This window comes from Rhyacophila brunnea, unplaced genomic scaffold (genome assembly GCF_057557595.1).
Source record: "Rhyacophila brunnea isolate RB1 unplaced genomic scaffold, BYU_Rbru_1.0 scaffold_12, whole genome shotgun sequence".
Taxonomy (NCBI): domain Eukaryota; kingdom Metazoa; phylum Arthropoda; class Insecta; order Trichoptera; family Rhyacophilidae; genus Rhyacophila; species Rhyacophila brunnea.
In genome coordinates, this window is record NW_028232774.1 from 38248092 (window position 1) to 38275403 (window position 27312).

At 33.8% G+C, this 27312-nt stretch overlaps 1 protein-coding gene across 3 annotated transcripts in view; it reads right to left on the minus strand.

Annotated features, from left to right (window-relative positions):
- Positions 1 to 567: 567 nt before the first annotated feature.
- The window catches only part of Graf (GTPase regulator associated with FAK), a 243849-nt gene continuing 217104 nt past the window's right edge, over positions 568 to 27312 (minus strand). For 2 of the 3 annotated variants that reach the window (XM_085961261.1, XM_085961263.1), the window contains 6 exons: positions 13338 to 13434; positions 11851 to 12034; positions 8889 to 9237; positions 5238 to 5303; positions 2767 to 2846; positions 568 to 2400 (listed from right to left, as the gene is read on the minus strand). In XM_085961261.1, the coding sequence (XP_085817387.1) occupies positions 2309 to 2400; positions 2767 to 2846; positions 5238 to 5303; positions 8889 to 9237; positions 11851 to 12034; positions 13338 to 13434 (868 nt within the window). In that variant the 3' untranslated portion in view covers positions 568 to 2308. The remainder of the gene's footprint in view (positions 2401 to 2766; positions 2847 to 5237; positions 5304 to 8888; positions 9238 to 11850; positions 12035 to 13337; positions 13435 to 27312) is intronic. The other variant, XM_085961262.1, reaches the window with a different exon arrangement.

A 27312-nucleotide genomic window follows, 5' to 3' on the forward strand; every position in this document is an offset into this window, starting at 1 on the left:
GGTTTAATTGAATTTTAAAAAACAATCCAACACCGTCTGTAAATTGTAGTCTTATTTCAATGAAAACATATACGTATGACTGGCAAAGTTTAGTTTGCACTATTTATGGCTGATCTTAATAGTCTACCTCCACCCTCCGTCACTGCTGTGTACAATATAAATATTATATATTATTTTACAAGACGGAGTGCTATTCAAAAAGTGCTAGAAAATAGAATTATTTAGATACATATATTATATTACATAAATATATTTACATCAAATTAAAATTAGGATATAGTGTTATCATAAGTGCATTTTTAGGCCTAGCTCATTCGTAAAATAGTCTTTAGTCATTTAGTATTTGTCTATGAATAGATATTTAAAAAAAAACTTTTAATCTATTTTTATAAATTAATTATACACTATAAAGATGTATTGTTCTTATACTTACATTGGAATAGTACAAATAGTGGAATATTTGGTGTTTGTGTTTCAATAATTTTCAGGAGCAAAATTGGACTAACTTATGCAAAAACTGATTTACAATTTTTTTTAAAAATTCATTGTTATTATATTCTTTTTCTTCACTGGACCGGCAAATAACCGCTTACACATTTGTAAATTTCAGAGATATGGTCGCCAAAAAAACTATATCTTAATGAACACATGTTATTACACAACAAATGGCATTCGTGTCCGGAAACTTGTACGTATGCAGTTCGCCGTATCACACTTCACCGTGAAATGTTGTATGGGAAATATATGGCCGTATATTAAAGCCGTCTAACCTCTTTGGGTCGTATAGTACTGACATAAAATTCATGTCTAAATAAAACACGGTTCTTGTCGGTTTTACACTTTACAGGAAGCCAGCCAGCAGCAACCAAATTTTGAAAATAGCCGATATACTGGATTATTTGTTAGGTTATGTTAGGTTTTCATTCTTGAATTCATGAATTTTGCCAAAATCAGCCAAATTGAATTAATGTTCATATTGAATCTAATAAAATAGGAGACCGTCATCTCTTTCCGATAAAAAAGCTCACGGCGAACTGTGCCACGGTGAAATGTTTTACATACAATTTACATATAACAAATGGCATGAAATGTCAAGACCTTTTAAAATAACAAATACATAATATTATGTTAACAGTCCGAAACATTGCAATGATGAGGTACATATTTCGAAAAAGACTCAAACCAAAGTATCTCGCTTTGATAACAATTTTGCTTCTTGATCTGTAAACGCATAACAAAGTCCAATTCTGTTTTATAATATTTGTTAGTGATTTTTATTGCTATATTTGTTACAATAATAATAAATTACAACTATATCAAAAAATGGCATGTTATTCCTCATCTAGGCAAAAAAAAAACAAAAAAAAAAAACATGGTGAGGTGTCCTATCACCCATTGTCATATTAAGGATATCTTTTCTCCATAACTCTTCTTAGCTCCATAAGATAAATACAAAAAAAAATCATGGCATTAACATTTAGATACATAGCTTTCTCAAAGTAATAAAACAATCATATGTTACTATGTGTTTACTATAATATTTACTCTTGTTTATTATATAGGTAATTCAATTAAAATAAATATGCAAATAAGTAAATAAGAAGTCACATTATTACAACCACTGTCATATTCATAAATCAAATTGTACAAAAAATATGGCTTCGAAAATACCTTCATATTATGTCATTTATGTCCTGTCATGGACTCGCATGCAAACATCTTTTCTATTATTGAAAAAATTACGTATAGAATATTCTTGGTAGTTTTCTGTAATGTATTTTAGCTTGTCATAGTTTCTAGAATAGCCTACTTGGTGACTACCCTCGGTAGACACAACTCTCTGATTGTTGCTGCAGTACACACGACTTAACCAGAAGTCTCTTAAATCTTAGTTGATTGAATTACGCCGACATCTTCATACAGACGGTAGAACTCAGCATTTAATATTTTCCTTCAGTTGTTTTTAAAGATACATTCATTTTTCAGTGTTGATATCCAGGCTACTGCGGTGTTTTTGCGGCATTAAAATATTATTTAAAGTATGCTTTTAAATCTTCCAAAAAGCAAGACTTTCGAATATTTCAATAGTATGTAACACTCTTCACAAAATAATACGAGTATTTTCCTATATAGTTTTCAAGACGATTACCGTGTTGTCTAAATCGGACTTGACGATCGGGAGAATCAATGAAGAAGTTTAGTGCGGCATGTTGAGATGTCGGATGGGTTTCTTCCTTCTGGGGCTGAGCAGGGCTCGAAGCGTGGAGGCGGGGCTACGTGCTAGGGCCTCTTCCTGGGCGAGGGGGCATCAAGGGAGCGCCGCCACGTAGTTCTCGGGGACCAGACCCGTCTTGCCGTTCAGGGTTCCCTCCAGCCAGCCTGGTTCTGCTGATGATTTCACTGTGAACACAAACATGTTGTTAAATACACTTACTTTGAGATCTAAGGCCGGTATTAGACCACCAAAGATATTTTATCAAATGTTTTATAACTCTTTTATACCATATTACACTGCATAAAATATTTGGTGAAAGATACGGACAACAAATATCGGCTTATACGTTTATGTTTACAATCTTTTATTTGTATTTTTGTAATCTGTATGGCAAGTATTATACAGGTCACACAAATGTGATTTTTAATATATTTGTAAGATTATAACAATAGCTAGCAATAGCAATAACTCTTGATGATGATGATATGTGTGTACATTTTAAATGGAGAAATTGTGGAAAAAAATAATTGCTTATTTTCATTTCTACTCACCATTTGTTATAATTTGATTGGGTTCAAACGATAATTCTCCGTCGTTTTCTCCTACACACGCGTACAGTGTTCGCACTCTTCTAAAAATAAAAATAAAACAAATATATTACTAAAAACTCATTAACTTTATTATATTACATCACCATGTTCGATCCTAAGAAGATCATGAGATATTTGGTTTTAGGAAAAATGGGTGTTGTGCCACTTACTCCACGTATTGGGTACAAATACACGTTGAAAATTAACATATGAATTAACTGGATCCGGGATTCGAACCCGACCAATTACATTATAAGCCAATGCGTAAATATATCAATAACGTAATATTTAACAATAAATGTGTCTTTCTAACAAAAACTTTAATATGTATGAATCGCCTGGTATCAAATATAATATTTTTATTAGAACCTAGATAAAATAAACCAAGGAAAAGGTTACTTAAAAATTGAAATTGACTATATAAATGATTTATAATAATTATAAATATATATAAAATATATTACACTGCCATTTTATAATATCAATTCGATGCACTAATCTTTCCGACTCACGCCAATTAATTTAAAACCACAGCAAAATTTTATTTTAGTTAATTTGGGGCAAGTTTATAATTGCCCATTAGTGTACGGATTAATTACGAAATTAAATATTTGACCATAGACTACCGATTACATAATTAATAAATACATACTCCAATATCAAAAAAGAAACTATTGAACTATTTTTGACATTTTCAAGTACACTTGAATGCCATCTATATATTTTAAAATCAATTTAATTATGTAGTGTCAATTTCTAAAGAAATGGTACTAGTTAAATAGCCCGATGCATTTGCTTTAAAATTTCACATGATTCATTCGATCTGGGGCACGCGCACTGAAGTGGATAGTTTACGTCGTAATATGCGTCAAAACGATCTATCATTTTCAAATTTTAGAGATATAAAGCCTTTTTTTGAAACCTAAAAAAAAACCAAACTAACGGAGACTAAGGTAGGTGCTTATTCCTAGGTTAGGGTAATAGCACAAAAACTATACATTACAGCGCAAGCACGCAATAACGATTTATATATTATATATGATTGTGGTTCGCTTCAAGTTACTTCACATTGCACAAGGCTATTTTTTCACAAGCACTAAAGTATCTTATTGCAAATCAAAGGATATATAAATCACTAGTTATAGAATTTCATAAAAATTATGCTGAAACTTTCAGCAGTTTTCTGTTTTGGCAACATTTTAGTTTTTTATTTTAGAATTTATGAAATATGTAAAATATGATTATTAAGTTTATTACGCATTTAAGTATTCTTTAGCATCTCGGTCATGATAATGACGTGTTGCAAGTGTTAGTGGTTAAGATATAATTACATTCTAAATTAAACATACTGGCAACCCTTCTTCAAAGAAAACAGTAAATTATCCATCACCACACTATAATATTGTAGAAATTATAAAATTAGTTTCCCTGATTTTTGTACGAAAATTCATACAGTCACCCGTCCTCAGTCCAATAGTCAGCTATAGGATTGGTTTGTCGAATATCCGTTTTTGTCGAAATCGACCTTTCAATGTAGAATGTTTTTTTGTATCTAAATGGACCAGAACCATCCTTTTCTTTAAATTACTTTATAATGGTAATGAATACATCATTCATATGCTGTAAAAATAACAATTTAAATATCTCCATGTATTTAAATATAAGATTATGAAATTTGTTTTTCGTCTCCTGAACATTTGGTCTTTTCGACAAACCAATCCTACAGCGACGATATGACGACATCATGTCTAAGAATTTAGTGAATGACAACCACACTATGCAAAAGTTTACAATAATCGTACGACTTGTCACATTTTAAGTATAATTAAAATATATACAAATTATTTTTACATTTCTAATAAACCAGATGTTGCTTGAGATTTTAGAAAATATTTTAAGGGTTATTCTAATCAAAAAATGTTGGGAAACTCTTGTCTAATATAACACTGTTACAAACTGATTCAATGTCAATTGAAAATTTCATATTCCTACTGTGAAACAGCTCCTAAACAAAGATATCTACGCATCTTTCCTATACACAAGGCTGCTATTGGCGGCTATCGAGGGTAGTTTATCATATTTATGTATTGAGGCTGTTAATTATTACCATAAGTTAACCGTCTGAACTGTCAAAAAGTGCTATGTTTTAACACCACCTCTGTTGGCTGTGTTAACCTTTAGGGTGACATAGACAGTTTAGACGGCTAACCTATTGTAACAATTATAACTCTTCAATACATAAATATGATAAACTACGCTCGATAGCCGCCGATAGCAGCCTTGTGTATAGAATAGATGCGCTTGGAAGCAGTATGATACCGACATTATTAAATTTACATTAATCAGATTTCGTAGATTCAACAGTTGTCTTTCATAGAAGAAGGGTCGCCAGGGAGTGTGCTCGGGTGCTAGCATGCGGTTATGGCACTCACCTGAGGCCGGGGCCAGGACTCGTGGCCCTGCCCGGTTGGCCGATGGCAGCCGCCGGCCCAATCGCCCTACGATAGCAACGCAGTGCCCCCAATCAATTAAGTTAGTCCCAGAGTGCGGCGCGCATAGCAGCGTGAGGGTTAAAACATTACGCAAGAAATTAATGCACAACCTCAATTGAGTATTTTTACGCTTGTAGCATTTTCTATGATTTTTTCAAAATCACCTATAGTTTAAGTTTGTGTCACCACTGACATCTGTGAGTGTAAGGAAATTTTTCGAAAGAGGCAAAAGGTCAAAAATGCAGTTAACTGGTTTGCAGATTAAGCAGTTGATATGTCATATCGTCTCTGTTCTGGCAGAACACACTAACTGGAGAATACTAGTTTTGAGTAATTTCACTTTGAAGTTGTTAAAATGTTTGAAATGGTCTATGATGTGAGTTTATTAAGTAATCGTAAAAAGGATGACTTTAAAATAAGGACTGTTTATTTATTAAAAAGGTTTCCAGACGGTAAAGTTTGAAATAAGGAACATTTTGGTATAACTAACTCAATATGTCATTTTTTCGAATTAGTGTCTTATGCCAGAACAGTGACGATATTATCCATAATGCATATATCTATGTATGGCGTGAATATGTTGATAAGTCTAAAAACATAAATTCTCACGGCAGCTATTTGTACGCTTGGCTTTCTGTGGTAAATTAGTTTATGTGTTTTTGGATGTTTTTAAATTTCAGTAAAATGTTTGTAAATTCTCAACAGACTAAAATTTAAAAACATTTTTTGCCGAAATACTATAATTTTGGAGGCTCTGTACTATAATTCCACTTTGAAAATATGGCAACATTGGTTTCAATGTCGATATGTACCAATTCTATTAGCAAATATGCCAATAATTATCATCAATCCCTGATAATGGAATTTCCAACGGCTCCAAATTATTACATTGAAAACAATAATTACCATGACATACTAGAAACCTTCTTTTCAGTTCTGCCTACTATGTAAAAATACTCAATTGTCGGGTATGGTAAAAAAATTATTTTTGCCCAGAATGGTAACTTTACCAAATGATGAAAAATTCAACGGAAAGTAAGACTATTGCATTGTCACTACAACACAATCATTGTGTCTGTGATTAAGTGATTCATACCAGTAGCGAAGAGTGGAGGTAGGCTGTTCATAAATAGAGCACATTAAACTTTGTTAGTCATACGTAATTGTTTTTATTGAACTACAATTTACTACAATTTTTGGGTGATACGGCAAAATTGTTCACACCTTTTCATTCATACTTATTTGTTTTCGTTGGATTAAGAATACATATTACACAATATATTGTTGGTTCATTTTTTTTTAGATTCATTAAGCCCTGCCTAACCAAACTATAATAGAAAAAAAAATATTATTCTATTCATAAAATATCGAAAGTTATGTACGATTTAATTGAATAATTTTTGATATTTTATAGATAGACGAGTATTTTTTTACTATTATCTATTATGGCTTGGTTTTCGCAGGGTTTAATTGAATTTAAAAAATTTACCAACACCATAAAGTGTAGTCTTATTTCAATGAAAACAAATATGTACGACTGACAAAGTGTAGTGTGCACTATTTATGGCAGATCTTAACAGCCTACCTCCACCCTTCGCCACTGATTCATACAGAGATCAATAATTACCAATCTGGGCAAAAAGATATCGTTTCATATTAACCCAATCACCTAAATAACAGTGGCGAAGGGTGGAGGTAGGCTGTTAAGATTCGCTATAAATAGTGCACACTAAGCTATGTTAGTCATATGTATTTGTTTTTATTGAATTAAGACTACAATTTACAGATGGTGTTAGTTAGTTTTTAAAAATCAATTAAACTCTGCCTAAACGAAACCATAATAGATTTGGTCTAATTTGGGCAATACGACAAAATTGTGCACAATTTTTCACTCATAGTTATTTGTTTTCGTTGGATTAAAACTACATATTACACATATTGTTGGTTCATTTTTTTAATTCATTAAGTCCTGCGTAAATCAAACTATAATAAATAAAAAATATTATTCTATCTATAAAATGCTCAAAGTTATGTATGATTTAATTGCATAATTTTAGATATTTTATAGATAGACGTGTATTTTTTGACTATTATCTATTATGGCTTGGTTTTTCAGGGTTTAATTGATTTTTTTAAATCTAACCAACATTATCTGTAAATTGTAGTCTTATTTCAATGAAAACAAATATGTATGTCTGAAAAAGTTTAATGTGCACTATTTATGGCGGATCTTAACAGCCTACCTCCACCCTTCGCCACTGCTAAATAATAATATGTAAGTAAATAAAACATAAGATAATACGGAGTGATCTTCAAGTGAGTGGACAGCTGTCATCTGAACTGTGAATTATTAAGGTCTCAGGTGCCCTAAATAGGCCAAAAAATGAGAATTTGGGTTATGCTATGAATCTAAACTGCTAAGGAAATGAAGACATTTTAAACTCTTTTATGATATATAATTATATTTTATGATTAGAAAAGAGAGGGCATCATAATGAGATAACTATCTTTCCTACAAAGTTTACAGTTTGTTTATGCTTAGCACTATAAAATACCCCAAATTCTTCATTATCAACCATGATACGGTACCTGAGTCCTATAATAAATATAATAATAGAAAACTTAAGACTGACAAAATGTTTCCAATTGCAAACGATAATTAAACACAACTAATTTATTATAATCCGTCATGCAATTCATTTCATACATTGACATATATTTTGAATTTCTAATCAATCATAAGTTAATAATGTAATAATAATATTATTATCACGTTAAATAAATTAGACCTGTTAAATTTTCATGCCATTAGTTATTAAAATCATTAATCAAACAGTTACTAATAATTTATTTTAATTTTGATTAAAAATAGATTACAATAATAAAATTCTATAATATTGTTATTTATTTATATGCTCATTCATATCAAGACTAGTGCTGCAAGAAACAGGGAACACGACACTTTTTACTTTTCGCAATTTTACTCAGTGACCCTGTCAGACCCTAAGCAAACATCTCAGTTATAAATACAGTGAAACCCCAATTCTACGGTTTTCAAGGGACCCAAACAAAAACGATAAACGCAGGATATACAAATTTAAAAAAAAAACTCGTTTTTCTCCTGGATTTTTTTCGACGTCTTGAATTATTTTCAGTTTCTCAGCTAGGGTTCTAGTTTTTTTCATGGGAGGCATTTTAGTTGCGACTTATAAAAATTCGTGATACAAGATGCAAGGCGAGCCTGAGCGCCGACCGAACTGTGCAAACAAAGCGACGCGACTGAAAGGTCTGTATGTATCCTAAACAATTCTACGAATGCGAAATGAAAAATATTCAACAAAAACGGTCAATCGGGATAATATTTGTGACGGGACCATAATATTTAGATGATAGATCGAGGAAAACAATGAATCGGGGAACGGTTAATGCGGGATTATTTAACATTGTTCTTATGGGTGTTTGGCGGGACTTTCAAAAATGAACGATCCGTGTGGGAAAACAATTTATGCGAGAACGGTAAATCGGGGTTCCACTGTAGTACTAAGGCTTGGTCTTCAATCAACCACTACAATTATTAAGTCAAAGACTTACACATTGTGATGAGGCTGCGGTCTGTAACTGGTGGCATAATGTACTCCCATGGCGTGGTTAACAATTCTCCTGGTCTTGACCGGTGAACTGTGATGATTAACGGGTGAGCCGTGGCTGTTCAGTGTCCCTTGGCTTCCGTGCATCATCTGTGGCTGCCCTCCGGACCCTGACACCATACTCAACTGACCCTGGCTAGAGGCAAGATTATAGTGACCGTGGCCCAGCTGAGGATGGCTATTGGCGTGGCCGGTCGAAGAGTTGGGGAGCATGTCTCGGGAGGATATTGAAGATACGGATTCGTTCGAACTGCTGGTGGAGTTTAGAGGACCGTCTCGGTGGTGATCCATACCTGCAAGGAAACAAAGGAAATAAGTAAAATATCTTCATATTTCCACAATATTCTATAAAAATACCACATTAGCATTAAGGGGGGACATGCTCGTCGAAGGTCAAAATTGAGTTTTTATTGTATTTTCAAACCATGATCCTGGACACTCCTTAAACGTTGTATATAATCTATTTATATATATTTGAAGCCTTATTATCCTTTATAGTTATTTTAAACATTTGATGACTGCATAAAGTATTTTTGTTACATAAAATAGTATTCTTTTAAACCTCTCGCTCTAATGTTTTAGAATATAGTCATATTTCGGTACATAACTGTGCAGTGGTGTTAAGATTTTTTACATTTATTAATTTTTAAACGCATTTATAAAACCATTAGCATAATTTATTACGAGATAATTTTTGTAAAATATTCACGATAAAAAATTATATTGATAATCTCTGTGATCCCGAATTTGACAAGAATTAGGCATTTTATTATTCAAAAAATCGGCAAGATTAACACATTTCAAGATAATTCTAAAGATATTTATTATAAGCTATGTCTTTGACCATTCAAGTGTGATAAACATCTTATGAATAATGATTGCTTTATAATAATTATTGACCTAAGAATAAGGTAGTGTTTTTTTGAAATACGCCATTTCTTTTGTCATTCCCCAGTGGTTAAGCTACAACATACGGCCGTAGCCATAAATTGACAAACTATAATTGAAGTAGGAAGTAAAATGATATTGACGCGCGTGTTTGAACATGTACCGTTTAAAAAAAAATTAAAAAAAATTCGGTTAGGTACATGTTCAAACACGCGCGTTAACATAATTTTACTCCCTACTTTAATTATAGTTTGTCATTTTATGGCTACGGCCGTATGTTGTAGCTTAACCACTAGGGAATGACAAAAGAAATGGCGTATTTCAAAAAAACACTACCTTATTCTTAGGTCAATAATTATTATAAAACAATCATTATTCATAAGATGTTTATCACACTTGAATGGTCAAAGACATAGCTTATAATAGATATCTTTAGAATTTTTAGATATGCACAGTTCTGTACCGAAATATGACTATATTCTAAAACATTAGAGCGAGAGGTTTAAAAGAATACTATTTTATGTAACAAAAATACTTCATGCAGTCATCAAATGTTTAAAATAACTATAAAGGATAATAAGGCTTCAAAATTATATAAATAGATTATCTACAACGTTTAAGGAGTGTCCAGGATCATGGTTTGAAAATACAATAAAAACTCAATTTTGACCTTCGACGAGCATGTCCCCCCTTAAGTTCTATAGTTTTGACAGAAAATATATCATTTTGGAATCAAATACATAGTACAATAACCATAATATAATAAATAATAACCTAAAATCCTAAGAGCTACATAATTGAGCAATTTACTACTGACATCAATAATAATGATATCCGCCGCGCAAAGAGGCGAAAACAGAAACCATATAAAACAGTCATATACCAAAGCGAAGCCTCAAACGACGGACAAATATATTTCTCAAGACAACTGCATTGCATTTCACAGATACAGCCCCGTGTGACAGAAAGACTTGCCTACGATATCGAACAAAGGGATCACTTCGTCTTTTGAAATGGTTTCCAAGCTACCCCGAAATACTGGTTCGGTGATCTGTTCAACGAAATCAGTCCGAGACCGTCGGCTTCTCATGGAGACTCTGCTTAAATATATGGACTTTGTTACATGATCTGCAACAGTAAGGCATTCTGAAGACGCGTCTGCAAAAAAATTCGAAAAGGTGTGAAATCCGAAAAAATTACTGAAATAATTTCAAACTATGCTAACGCCATGTGTAATTTTGCAAAATCAGCTAATTCCAACATTAAATTTAGAATATAATGTAATTAATATTTTAATCAGTTAGTTTATATTAAATTATCAAAATAAATGATGGAGGAGAGTTACGAGACGTAAGTTGAGATTGTTGTGGTGATTAAAGAGAGACAGCATCATTGAGAAGCAGAGAAAGTTCGCAGTACATAGGACATAGCAGAAAAACATGTCGGGGGCTTCGAAGACGATATACAGTATTTCTGACGATAATAAGTGTCCGTTAATTGAGTGACTCGTTTGTGGTTTTGTTAACATTCTACAGAAATATATTCAAAATAAGCTTACTCCATGAGTCATGTTGCAAAGTTAGCTTACTCCATATAAAATATCATTAGATGCATCACGAGTGCAGAACTACAAGGTTCCAAGTGTTTTTTTTTGGCGAAACAAAAGTAACAATGAGGCAGCTTAGAATACTAACTATTTCCTTGTTAGGTTTGTTTTGTCAAAAATAAACACTTGCAACCATGTAGAATTAGACTTGCGACATTACTGTGAATATATTGTACCAAAAAACACTCAACAATTTTCCTTGACAGTTTTTGTAGCTTCCCAAAACCAAAAATTCATTGGAGTAATTTGATTTTGATTTGTTCTTCAACGGCTTCAACACTGTAAGCTACCGAATAACATTCACATTTTACAAGAACTCTTTAGTACTGATAGAAGATACTAGCATGATCTGGAAAGACAAAGTACGTGAAGCATCTAACCAGGAAGAAGAAAAATAGAGCATTATACTGACTGTTGATCTGCAATGGTGGTAACTGGTGCGAGAGCATTTGATGCGGGGGTCTCTGTACCCCGTCTCCGGGCCTGGCAGAGGCAGATGGGGGCGGCTGGTACGCAGGGGGATGCGCTCTCGATGGGGATCCACCACCGCCGCCGGTTATCGCTAGGGGGCCATCGTAGTATGTCTTGATCACAGCCTATGGTAACAGAAATATTTAATATTAACAAACGTCATAATATGGTATAAGTTATTGGAATTGACTTATCGAGCACTAATAATTAGCTCTAATATGACAATTTGCAATGACACAGGAGAGAAATTTGCAAGAAGAATAAATTGTATTGGTTTCGTTATAATATATGTTTCACTAAATACACTATCACAAAATAGTTCTAACCATCACAGAACAATAAAGATGACATTCTAAACCACGGGTTCACAACAATAAGCACCTTATTATCAAAACTGCCTAACTCCACAAACCAAATTTTTGACAAATAGGAAAAAACGACTGAGGACTAAATTAAATAAGACAAGTTAAAATGAATGAATGAAGAAATACATAACACCATTCCTACCAGGTTTTTAATATGGAATCAACCTTTAACAGGTAATTTAGTGTTTAAAAATGCAGTTAGATCGGTTTTGAAACTAATGTGCTCAAATTTCCCTTATGCCCATTGACCTTAGCATCCTCAATACAATTTAACGTAGTATGAAGCGGGTCAGTCACTAAAACTAAAATTTCTCACAAAAGCCAAGGCTTTCAATAATTAGACTTCTATCTTCATTATTATCATATTGTATGCTATATTTTTGGTAAGCATACATACAAAAACACACAAAGAAAATACAGACCCCTTTGAAATTGAAATACGAAACCCAACAATCATTTTTTTTTACAGGACATGATGAATGAAAAATATTTGCAATTCAAGTCCAATATTTTTTTTTCGAAAAGGATATCCTGTCAAGTGAATTGAGGTATTCTTATAACAAACAATAAAGCCTGGCTTACAGGTATTATAATTTTATATACCTATTAGCGTAGATATTATGTACTACAAAGAAGGCATGTTTTAAATTTAAATGAATGAATTTTGATTTCATTCATTAATCCTTTACCGTGCAAAAAATTCTAAAGAGTCGGAGACAAGTTATGGGGTCTACAACCGCAATTCAGACATGCATTAGGGGTCGTCCATAAATGACATGACACGATTTTCGATATCATTGACCCTTCCTCCCCCATTGTCACACTAAATCACAAAATTTTTCACCTCCCTGGTAATTTTTACCCCCCCCCCCCTCTCATTCGTCAACAAACAAACGTCGTTGAAAGTGATAATTTTTAGTATAATGTTCTCATGCTCACGGAATATTATATTATTAGTAAAAAAAAAAAATAGTTTATATTAATTATGTTGGTTTTGTGCCGTCACATTTTCTACAACCCCCCTCCCCATTATTGAGAATAAGCCGTGATAAGAATAACTTACGTGAGTCACGGGCTGGGGCCCAGAATATCTGTGCGGGTTCCTCAAGTGGGGTGCGGGCGGAGAGTGGGGACCCATCGGTAAGCCTCCGGGGGGCAATCTGAAAATAAATAGAAAAAACATTTTTTAGATTAATGTGTATTGACACCTACCTGAATGGACAATTAATTTTGTCTTGAAAATAAAATTGGCTGAAATTAATATTTATTGAAATATACATCTGAAAAATTCATCCTCGTTCGGCCTTATCGTCTGCTTAATGGAAAAACGCCACTGCTTGCAAAAGTTGTGATCACTCGCCGACCTTTATAATGTGCCGTCCCTATGCAACATATGATCTGCCTACCCCAGACAAATCTGCAACGCACATGACCTACAAAAGTGGAATCAGCTTGGAGAGGCCTTTATCCAGCAGTGGATAGATACAGGCTGATGATGATGATGCTGCAAACTCGGTGTACTTCTTTGAAATTATATAGATGTATAATTAATTGTATTTTCACTGCTTTTGTATGTTTATGTTATGTTCTCTTTATATATTGTAATTTTTATCGTTTTTATTACTTTTTTCTTTGTGAACGTCTTAAACTTATAATTTGTTATGTCCACAATATGTTTTAAAAAAATTGAAATTGAAATGATGATGATATTTCCGATAGATATCTACCTACAACATTTCACGGTGAAGTGTGATACGGCGAACTGCATACGTTCAAGTTTCCGGACACGTTAGGATTATACTCCTACCTACCAACTAGGGTTTGTAAACAAATACATTTGACATTACATTATATGACTTTAATAAGTAAACAACATAAGCAATTTATCAAATTCAAGTGACTTCATTGTTCTGTAGTTTTGACAGGACAAAAACATTGGTTCCGACAATAGTTCAATGTTATTGTTACAAATAAGCTGCTCGACAAAACTTAAGATGCAGCCACATTAGTCACGCATGTTTGCAGTAAATTCGTCACAAATTCGCCACGTACCGAAAACAGCACGTCTGTGCACACTGTTGTAATAAATTTGTTTCGCATGAGATTAAGAACAAATTTTGTGAAATACTAATAGTGTCTCGAGGGATGCGAGGCTCCCCTAATTTATATGGCCTAGTATAGTCTAGTTGATATCCTGCCAAAAGGGGGCCCATTATAGGTATTATTAAAAAAAACTCGAGGATATTTTCGGCAGTGAGTCTTGCGAAGTAAGAGGGCAGATGCTCTAACCTTGTAACACCTGGTAAGAAGACATATGAGTTGCCTAATCATACATAACTCACCTTTTGCAATTTTATCATTTTTGAGTTAAATATACCAAGTGATTCTAAAGGCATTAATCCATATAAAAAAATAGTCGGCTGTCAAAAGTTATTTTAAGCCATGTGAAAATCGTTGACAAAATTGAATGTCGGTGTCATAACTCACATTTTTCAATGAATAATGTGAGTTCTGTCATCAAGGCCTTTCTAAACAATCATGTAGCTCTATTTCTCATAGTGTGCTGTGTGTATACTGTATAATTTTAAAAACACTGTCAATCGACTCACTCACTCATTAATATTCAAAGGAGTTTAGGGAGAATACTTTTCTTCTAATTACAAAAAACAGTGCTCTGCAGCCCGATTTCCTAACTATCGTCTCGTGTGGCACCAGACGACATGACGTAATTGTGACGTCAGCCAATACATGCCGCCCGAAATCGGGCCCCTGGTGGTTTTTTGGGGTTATCTCAAAAGTCGATTTTCGGAATATGTGAGTTATAACTCTAGGCAACTCATATGTCAATAATTGGAGCAATCAAGCGAGATTTAAAAAAACAGTCATAGAACTTTTTTCAGATCTCAATGTAGTCAATCACAAGTCACATCCTTCCCAAGGGTCGTGTCCCACAACGTAACAACGGCATTGTTCAATATGTTAGGGATCGTCCATATAGTATGACGTCACTCTGTAATGGGACGGATCTGATATAATGGGACATGTAGAAAATGTGAAGTCATAGAACAATACATAATTACAAGATAAAAAGAACTTTTTAAAAACAACGTTTTTAAATTTTCTGTTGAATCATAATTATAAACTTGACTTGACTAGCTTAAACGATCAAAAAAAAATGTACATACTTGATAGAAATACTGAATAATGAAATGTCATTTCATATCGATTTCCATAGTAACGCACGTATATATTATTTAATAATTTAGTTGCTAGGACCCCCTAGCAACCAATAACGGTATCGAAATAACTTTTCATACAAAACAAAATTAACTAAAAATGAATTCAATTCTGTTTAAACATGGCTAAAAGTATTAAAAAAATGCATAGGCATGGTGTTCCGATATATTATTAAGTTTCAAATGTCTAGCTAGTCGGGAAGTTAGTTAAAAATCGATTGCAAGATTTGTACCGGACAAACAACCACCGGACAAATAAGAATACGACCTAAGAAAAACGTTGTAAAAATGGATGCATGTCAAACAAATCATATTTTAACGAAAGGAATTAAAAATTGTTGACAGGGGGTAAAATATTTTGAGAATAAATATTCAAATAACGGAAAGGGGGCTTAATATACTCAAAAAATGTATGACGTCATTTATGGACAACCCGTTAGGTACTGGTGGAAATATCTCGGTATCAATTATCGGAAACTTTAGAATAGGTAATGGGTCGCGACCTGCCAGATGGGCAAAAGAATCACATCACCAGACCCGAAGCCCCCCCCCCCCCTCTTATGCACTCGCCGGAAGAAGGTAGAGTATATGCTTCATAACCTTGCACTCCGGCTCTAAGATGAAAATGATATATTAATATATTCTAAAAATATTTTTTTTACATTTATTATCCATTTATTTTTTTATTGCAACATTATATTAATACAAGTGAATATTATTTGATCTAATTTTATGCGATGTAATCAGGGAAAGAGGCGTACCAGTATAATAAAAGGTGCAAAAAAGTACAAAGTTATAAAATACTCTATCTATCTAAAAACATTAAAACTAAAAATAAATGACCGTTTGTCGAAAGCTTTCATCTTATGAATATTACATAGTTTTATCATTTAAATATAATTTATTTCTTCCATAATTACATAGGTATTATGTAAGTAGTAAAATTATCTCAAAAATATTGCAAGATTTCTTTTATAAATAATTTATTTAAAAACAAGATTTTTCATTGAAAACAAAATTGTGTAAGTATAATATTAAATTATTATTTTTATTTATATCTAATAGGGATTCGGAGTTTGGTCTATCAATTTAATGCACTAACGTTGTCCGATTATATTCATAATGTAATTATTATAATTAAACAATATATTTAATAATAACTGTTTTAATCAAAGAAAAAAATAATTTAAACATACCCTCCGATCACAAATCCAGACAGACAGATAATCATAATAAATCACTGATTTAAAATTAAGACAAAAATAAATGTAAAAAACACTTCACAGAAATTTAAATAATGATATCAAAATTTTTTAACGAAGCAATGAAGAAAATTAAAACTACGTCCTAATTTATACGGTTTGTATTATAAAAGACAGATCGACAACCACCTTTGCGCAGTGTGAAACTTCGACTGAAAATCTGACATACGAAAAACGTAAATATCAAAATGCATCAAAGCTTCCTGCATTCGAAAGTGCACAACCGTATGTCCCAGAGGCAAAGCTCCACGGTGAAGCGATCGGTCGATCGTTTCAGTGTATAAAGCGGTTTTATACGTATGTCATTGACCAATGAAAAAGCTCAATATGATATAACAGCTGTCGAGTTACGGGTACTAAAAAAAGCAACCAAATTGATGCATTATTGTAATAGCGTAGGTAGGGGATTCGATGCAATTAAAAAAGTAAAGTTTGTATGTAGGTATATCAGCTAACAATCGAGGTGTATGTACGAAACACAGGTAGGATTTTTATGTCACACAATTGAACATTTTATTTTTATATATTATTTGATTATATATCCATTTATTTGTAGGATATTATACAATGTAGGTACCATTGGCAAAGAGTGGAGGTAGGCTGTTAACATCCGACATATATAGTGCATACTAAACTTTGTCTGTCAAACGTATTTGTTTTCATTGAACTAAGACTACAATGACGTATAGATAGTGTGTCAGTTTATAAAATGCAATTAAACCCTGTCTAATCCAAGCCATAGTAGATAATAGTAAAAAAAATACTCGTCTATCCATAAAATATGTAAAATTATGCCATCATTATGATACATAATTTTAGATTTTTAATAGAATGATAGAAGAATATTTTTTATCGATTAGGTATGGTTTGTTTTAGTGAAAAGATCTTCTCGTTGGCAATATGGCGCCTCAAATTTTCTAAATGCAACAAAACTGGCCATTGTGGCGACCAGGTTGATGGGCCCAATAGCTGATTGAACCGACTTTAACAGCTCTTCCCTTTCCGTACAGCATTTAGGACATTCCCAGAGGATGTGGTGTGCATCCTGTATTTCTCCGCCACATGGACATGTTGCACGGATAACAAGACCAAGCTCCATACAACACGATTTTCCGGACACGTATGATTTGACAAAATGGCCAACAACCGACATTCGTAAAACGGGTCTTGTGGGTACATGTAAATTATACGTATTATATTTCGCCGTAGCACACTTCGCCGTGAGCTTTCTTATCGGAAAGAGATAACCGTATAGTATAATATCATATTGCACCAAGATGAAAAAATTACGCGTTATCCGTGCATTTTCATAGCCGATTTTGGCAAAATGAAAACCTAACCAAACCTAACCTAACAAATAATCCAGCATATCGGCTATTTTCAAGATTTGTTTGCCGCTGGCTTCCTGTAAGTAAACCGACAATAACCGTGTTTTATTTAGACATGAATTTTATCTCAGTACTATACGACCCAAAGAGATTGGACGGTCTTTAATATATGATATATTTCCGATACAACATTTCACGGTGAAGTGTGATACGGCGAACTGCATACGTACATATTTCCGGACACGGGTCTTGGGCGAAAGAACTGTTAAGAAGATAAAGTAGAATGTGGGGCATCCTTTCAGAGATTTTGAATACGTACTGCAAAAGGCAGGTGATAATGTATTACATTTACAGGTAAGTGAAATCCTGAGTATTAAAATACAGTGTAATGAGTTTTTGACCTTCTTACATAAAACAAGATTGTCTCAATTGAGTGTGTTATTTTATTACTGCAGAGATCTTGCGATAAAAATACTATACCTACACAGTTCATTATGCGGTCCAGTGATGCCAAATCGGCAGCTTGTGAGCGCCAGGATACAGGACACGCGATTATACAGTACTAAATTCAAGGCCTGAACAAAAACGATGCATGAGTGCGAGTGAGAAAGTATTCGGCACCCTTACAATCTCTGCGACACGTGCTAGAGTAAGATAAAAGGTCTACTAGCTACAAGCCAGTTTCCAAAAGTATCGTCATCAAATCAGGGCGAAACGCTTCACATAGCGTCGACAACTTGCGAGCTCGTGTTGCTAAAATTGATATTTTTTGTGTTAAACATAAAGTCAGTGGTAAATATTTTTGGTTAATTAAGTAGAAAAGATGGTTCTGTGTGTTGTCTTAAAATGTGGTAGCCGTACTGATAAGCAAGAAGATGGTATTACGTTTCATAAGTAAGTTGATACATGTTCGTGATAATTTATTTGTATTTTATTATATATTTTAATATCAGTGACCTATTGTTTCTTTAAAATAACTTAAATTATAGATATCTTTATGTAATGGTTGCATTTTGACCGCTTAAAAATACTATATAACGTAAAAAAATAGAAAATTATATTTTAATTCTGAGCGTCTACTGCGAGCACTTTGGGCGAGCACTAGCGAAATGGTCTATGGTCTCGAACATTTTCAGACGAATGCGTTCGCTCGCTCACAAACCAAACGCAAGGCACGCGGCTTCATTTAGCAATGCAACGGGCGGCGTCTAGATGTATCTATAGTCTAAGACTAAATTATAATTTATATCCACTATCAAGATTGTTTATAATTTCAATAGGTAATTTCTGCGCATTTTGATATAAAAAAATTGGTATATATATATGTGGACCATAAAAGGATTCATAAATTAATAAGTCATTTTTTTATTAATTTTTTAGTAAGCGCAAGTACGTTATATCTAAAATTTGGACACTGGTTAGTAATTAAATTTATACTTTAATGCAAAGGCCAAACAATAACAAAATTGAGAAAGCGCCTTAGTTAGAATTGTAAAAGTCACTAGTTAACTTCGTCGCAATTAGATAGGACACACACAACTTAGTGGCTATGGCATACAGGCGCGAATAACAGAGGGTGTAGATTTGAATCCCGCTGGGTATCGTTTTTTTTTTTAAATTTTGATGACTGATGCGGTGCCCAAACAATAGACCCACTCTCAAGTCTGTTTCGAACTAAAGAATTAAATAAAAGTTTTAATACCGTAACAGCCGAAAAGACCCGGAAAGTACGCACGACGAAGCCCAACATTTTAAGCGCCTTGTTACAAATAGTAACTATATGGCTAATAAATGTCAGTTTACTCTCAAACATAATGCCAAGATCCCTTACAGATGATCTTCGTGGCAGAACTCTGCCATGCATCGAGTATTGGAATAACAACACTTTTGAGGCTCTGTTAAACGACAAAAGATTGCATTTATCAATATTGAATTCTGGTTTGTTACGCCTGCGCCAATCTAATATATTATCTATATCAAGTTGGAGCTGACGACAATCGTCCAAGGTGACAACTTCCAAAAAGAGTTTGAAGTCATCCGTGAACAACAAAAACATAGAATTTTTCATTACCAATGCTATGTCATTTATAAAAATCGTGAACAGCAACGGCCCTAAGTTTGAGCCCTGAGGGATACCAGAAAATGTGTAAAACGTCTGTGACTGATAAAGGCTAAAGGCTAAGTGTTGGTCTATGTGGGCTAACTTTAACATTTATATCTTATTAAACTGTTCTGTGGTGGTATTTGTATACGTCAAATGTTAGCATGTGACGCCCTCACTCAGCAGACAACTACTTATACTGGTGAGTGGTGGATCTAAAAGTCTCGGTCTGTTTTCGACCTATTGCTGCTTATTTGTAACATTGCGTTGGTCTGCCGAAAGAGCGAGATTTGGCGGCCATAACAAAAATGGTTGGCCATCACCGATTATAGTCAGCAGTGGAAAACGGCAGATGTTTGAATGAATAATGATGATAATTTATTTGGAACCACGTGTCGGCTTATTTCTTCGAAAGCCGATATGTTTTTTTTTTCTCGTAAAGGGAATGTAAAATCGGCGCGCGCCAGGTGCAAATTCTCGTAAGCGCATCACGCACAACATTACACCGACGTTCACACATGTGGATTAAAACTTTCAAAAAATATGTAACTAAAGCGCGAATTATATTATGGTGCGTGTCGCTGACTATTACGTGATATCACAGTAAGCTGCCGCTACGGGAAAGGATGTGTAATGTCGTTGTTATTGGTGTTTAAAATGTTATCAGACTGATGCTCCTATCCCGTAGCACATTTTGAACCTTTAAACGTTTAAATTAACATTATTAGTTGGCAAAATCTGCTGAAATCACCAGAATAATAATGAGGTCACCTCACATTGAACTGCACTGCATCGACACCTACATGACTCAATGAACGTTTTTATCATCTTCTTCATGCCTACACTTTTCGACTGTCATGTCAAAATTACGTTTTTTTGTTATTAGCGGTTGGCACGATGCTTCACATCAAACGTACGGTCCCGTGATACGTCCGATAAAGACCGGGCGTGGTGCGGACGGTATACTTATATAAATCTAAACAAGTCTTAAGGTGAGGCCTTTACTGAGCCTTTTGTAAAGAGGCACCTAGCGGAAAAATACGAAGCTTGCAATTTGAGATTTTTTTTTGATAATTTACAATTTCAGCTGTATTAATTAATAAATTTGTATTTGAAAACATTAAAAAGAAAAATATTTTTTATTTTAAGTCAAAGATAAACTTACAATTGTAAAAAATGTAATAAAATGTGAATTTGTTGAATCGGACCGCATCTTAAATTACATAATAAATATGACCATAAAATATATTATATTTTATGGTCATATTTATTATTCAAATTTAGTTTATAAGCATCGCCTAAGAGATTTTTGACTAATTCATGTTTTAATATTTTTTATATCTATTTTAAAAAACATCGATTTTTATAAAAAAATATAAATGTGTATAACTTGAAATACTTTTTATTTAAGTAAGTACATCAAATTTTATTTATGTATGGTCCCAATATTGAAGAGTGTTAGTAAAGTTTAAATTTAATTTTCCCAACAATGACCAAAGCAGAGTTATCTAGTTGTAATATCGTGGTGACGATATAGTATTCAAAAAATTTTAGATTTCGAGTTAAAAACGAGCGGGCCTACCACATATTTTAATATGTAAACTACTTTAAGAATAATTCATATTGACGCACGTATAAAGTTGACAACAAGGAAACAATCCGTAACGTAGATACCCCGCAGCAAGGTACATGGATACAAAGTTAAACGTACCTCCTACAAAATCTACTCCCATATGTGGTGTAAAATGACAGGTACCCACTATACTCAATTGGAAGCTGTTCATACAAATAAGAACTTCTAAAAGGGGAGACCGGTAGGCACTCATATATGAGACAGCAACGCTGATGTCATTTATTTTAAGCAAATAAATTATTTACGACATCTATAGCAAGTAACTAAGTAACATTGTTTCTATAAACTTTGGTTGGTACTGTTCGGTTATCAGGAATACAGCGGAAAACACATTTTGAAAATATCCGATATACTGGATTATTTGTTAGTTTAGGTTAGGTTAGGTTGGGTTAGGTTTGGTTAGGTTAACCTAACAAATAATCCAGTTTATCGGCTATTTTCAAAATGTGTTTACCGCTGTATTCTTGATAACCGGACAGTACCCTTCGGTTTTAACATATTGGCTTACAAGTTATGTTTCAAAATAATTAAACGATTAGAGTCAAATCGTTCGACCTGGGGTAAAGACTAAACGGATGACACAAACGGACACTAATGATCCGGTTCGTATCTATTTAGATTTAGTGGAAGCCAGCGGCAAACAAATTTTGAAAATAGCCGATATACTGGATTATTAATTGTTAGGTTAAGTTATCATTCTTGAAGTCATTAATTTTGCCGAAGTCGGCCATGAAAATTGCCGCTGTTCCCGCCTCGCTTCCAGTAAACAGATTTGAACCAATGAACCTAATAACTATGACCATTAATAAATTTCATTTGACTAGCATCAAGTAGAGTAGTTTGCGTGCCAAAGTCCTTAAAGAAACCTCGATAGTAAATGCGAGGTATTCATAAAGGCATCTAGAAAAAAAAACTACAGGTCGGAATAACTAGTAGGTGAGTAGCCGTAGTTATAGCTATAGGTGTTCATTGCTAGACTATGTACGAAGTGTCTGTGTATGGGGTATGTACATGTAAAATTTCGAAGGTCAGTGACACCTGCTATAGTATCTTGTAAACCCCGCCTCTTTCAAAAATCAATAATTATGGATAATTTTTCGAAATGCCCCCTCCCCAATACCATCTTTCTGTGTGCACGTCACTCACAATAAAGTATTGTTGATAATTATAACGTCTTGAATAATAATTTGGGTACAAGTCGGTTATGGGGAAGCCAGCGGCAAAAACATTTTGAAAATAGCCGATATACTGGATTATGTGTGAGGTTGGGTTAGTTTAGGTTAGGTTAAGTTCGGTTAGGTTAGGTTAGCTTTTCATTCTAGAATTCATGAATTTTGCCCAAAATTGGCTGTGACAATTAGCGCGGTTTCTGCCTGGCTTCCCCATAACCGACTTGTACCATAATGTTAATGTTCACTATATTTAAAAATAAATAAAATTTGAAATAATATTATCATACAATAATTAGTGTTCACGGATTAAAAATTGTGAATTTGTTTGAGATGGGTAGCATTTTAGGCACTGCTCCTCTTCGGCACACGACAGCTGCACTTTTGGATGCGAGGAAACCCTAAAAATCCGGTGCCAATAAGAGCAGGTGTCCTTGTACTTCTTCATAACTACCTACAGACCAGCCCACCTACATTTAAACGAAATCTGTTGGTTGGTGAATCTTCGGACCTGAGTTCGAGTCTCAAAAGTCAACATAGTATTTTTGGAAACTGACTTGATCCGTGTTGGAAAATAAATATCAAATTGAAATAACGACATACTTACTTACAAAACTCCAGGAAAAGAGACGTTATCGTGACAGTCTTGGATTTAACAAATAATATGTCGTACGCAGCGCAGCTATTACAGACAACGATTTTTAAGGGGGAACATGCTCAGCGTAGGTCAAAATGGAGCTTTTGTTCTATTTTCAAAGCATGATCCTGGACATACCTTAAACGTTGTAGATAATCTATTTATATATATTATCCTTTATATTTATTTTAAACATTTGATGACTGCATAAAGTATTTTTATTACATAAAATAGTATTCTTTTAAACCTCTCGCTCTAATGTTTTAGAATATAGTCATATTTCAGTACATAAATGTGCAGTGGTGTTAAGATTTTTTACATTTATTAAATTTTGAAACGCATTAATAAAACCATCAGTATAATTTATATCGACATTATTATAGTGAAATATTTACGATAAAAAATTATATTGATAATCTCTGTGATCCCAAATTTGACAAGAATTAGGCATTTTATTATTCAAAAAATGGGCAAGATTAAATAAACTACGAATAATGATTGCTTTATATTAATTATTGACCTAAGAATAAGGTAGTGTTTTTTTAAAAAAACTTACGCCATTTCTTTTGGCATTCTCCAGTGGTTAAGCTACAACATACGGCCGTAGCCATAAATTGACAAACTATAATTGAAGAACGGAGTAACATGATGTTAACGCGCGTGTTTGAACATGTACCGTTAAAAAAATCGGTTAGGTTAGGTTTACCCTGTCCAATTACCCTGACCAGCCCTCGAGCTGATTATAAAAGAGTTGGTCCTGCCTCAGCCGGTGAATAGGTAATGGCTTTAACGGTATCTAGTATTTAACAATCGTTATGTCTGTTTTGACATACCTATATATATTATTATTCTCCTTTTGTTTTTATGTTTTTTATTTGTCACGACATAAAGGTAAGGCACCTAATTGATTGTCCACGTCTGTCTGTCGCGTCACGCGTCAGGCGTGTCGTGCACACTGCGCAGTGCGCTTGGGTGAATACCGTGACAATTAAAAAGGCCACACAGGTAATGACAACAAGGGTGAGTTTCACAATTTCTACTCCTAAACTATACGTCTATCTGGAACAAGTTTATTGTTGACATTGCTACTCAGGCGCCCAGAAAGAGAAAAATATAAATTATTTAGGTAAATGTCATAATATTAGTTCTTCTTCTTCATCAGGACCTCATGACTGTGGATCGTGACCCGGATAATTTGACTGTCAAACAGCCTTTTCAACGAGTTGGCCGCACTTCTCTCGGCATAATTACACGTAAGGTAATGATGGGGCCACTTGAAAACCCGTGGCACTCATAAATTGGTGCAACCATCTGGGGCATCCAATGTTTGCTTTGATAGTCCGATGCGAGCTCTAATGCCTAGTTCAGATGGCGCGATTTGACTCGCGCGCATTCCAGGTACAGGTGACCTCATTGAGCCGTCCACACGCACTCGCGACGAGTCATCTCTTGCGCGCGGTCGAGGTACAGGTGACTTCATTGAGCCGTCCACATGCACTCGCGACGAATCGCGGTGAGACATGCGCCATCTGGACAAACTATAAAAGACAAGACAGTGCGGATGACACAAATGGCCACTAACGATTCTAATAATTACGATATGCGCATTCGATAGCCACTTCTAGATGCGACAGTTCGCAATAACAATTATACCTGCAGGTCAAGTGTTAATGGCTTGAATGCGGAGTGTCTGGTTATGGGGATGGACCTGGAAAAGTGGGATATTTCGCGACTGAAGCGACTAGAATCTAAGGGTAAATATGGAAGTCAGTGACACATACTAGATTTTGTTGCCCCGTCCCGCAGCCTTAAAAATCAATAAAAAATATTATGGATTTTTTTTTAAATGGAACTCACTCAAACCATTTTTCTGTGTGCGCGCCTGTTGCTACTAATTACTTGTTTATGTCATCTTGATCGTTGCCAGAGTCAAAAATATGGTCATTTTGTGATATAAAATCACTCTATATTGATGACACTGTCTATTTGTCTATTAAAATCATCAACCGTTTTATGTTACATTGTTATCATATAAAATCACAAAAAGAATCGAATTATGTAGAGGGGTTAATGTCTATCAAAAACTTTATTGTATGTAGGTATATTACATTAGTTATATCTTGCTGGCTGACATTGGAATTTATATCACCACATCGCATTTTATCGTTATGAAACTTCTATTAAATTAGGGGCTGCAGTCCCGGACAAAACTTTCAATCACGGGATTAGTAAAGTTGGACAAAAACAAATTAAAATTTGTCGAAAAATATATTATATTTAGTGTGTGTACTCAAAATGCGAAGAAACACTTAGTTACCCACTAGAACTATTACTTATACAAAGCCTATTACAATATATTATATAAAAGTCTAACTCAGAGGGGGGCAAACTTTTTGGATGGAGGGCCAAATTCAAAAATTCAAAATGAGCGGCGGGCCGCAAGTCAAATACCATTTTTAGATATACACTATTTATTATCACAAAAAACTAAACATTACAAAAAAATTAATGAGAAGAATGAAACTGTTGTACATTTTTTTTAATCCAGGTGTTAATTTTGTAGTTGATATTCTCAAAACTACTTCTAAATGGGCATCGGAGATATTTGATCGTAAAGAATTTTTATTGAGGTTCATGATCGAAAATGTTTGTTCACATATATAGATTGATCCAAAAATAATGAAGATTTTTCTTTCATAATCTTTAAGTTGGTCGAATTTGTCTGAATTAAGGGCATTGTAAAATTTGGAGATTTCTTCACGACGATGCAATTCTCTTAAATCAGTGTCACACTGCAGATCAATAATCTCAAGTTGTAGCTCTGTCGGTACACTATCAATATCTATTGAAAATGGATCGCGTACTATTGCTAAACTTGTCTCAATTTTTCGGAAGTCACCAAATCTTTGTGAAAAATCGTCATTCAGAGCTTTAATAAATTTACCGTATTCTTCAAATTTATATTCTGGTATATTCAGCAATTTCAACGTTGGAAAGTGGTCCACGTTGTTATTTGATATTTGTCGAAGGAATAACTTGAGTTTTAATTGTAATCCATTCAAACTTTTTACCATACCATGGGCATATATTTTTTTTCCTTGCAACGCGGAGTTAAAAGTATTTAAATGTATCACGATGTTCAACGTAGAAAATAGAGGTTACATAGTGTGAGACGAGACGCAAGGAAGACGTACCTACTGAGATAATACATTTACGAAACAACAAATTCTTCAAATTTTAATCTATTATCAATATTTTTTAAAAAAATATATAAAAAAGTTATTCGTAATCAGAAGTACAATTATTAATGATGGCGGGCCGCAAAAAAATACCCGGCGGGCCGCAGTTTGCCCCCGCCTGGTCTAACTGAATAAAGGACTCTTGGACTACTGTTTAAATTAGCTGCAATTCACTTCGCATTACGAATACATTATTTGTAACAAACTTCGCCATTTTTGCCAGCATCCGTAAAAACCGCGAGCACGATTTAATGAAACAGTAAATTCCATCAATTTAAGGGGGGACATGCTCGTCGAAGGTCAAAATTGAGTTTTTAATGTATTTTCGAACCATGATCCTGGACACTCCTTAAACGTTGTAGATAATCTATTTATATAATTTTGAAGCCTTATTATCCTTTATAGTTATTTTAAACATTTGATGACTGCATAA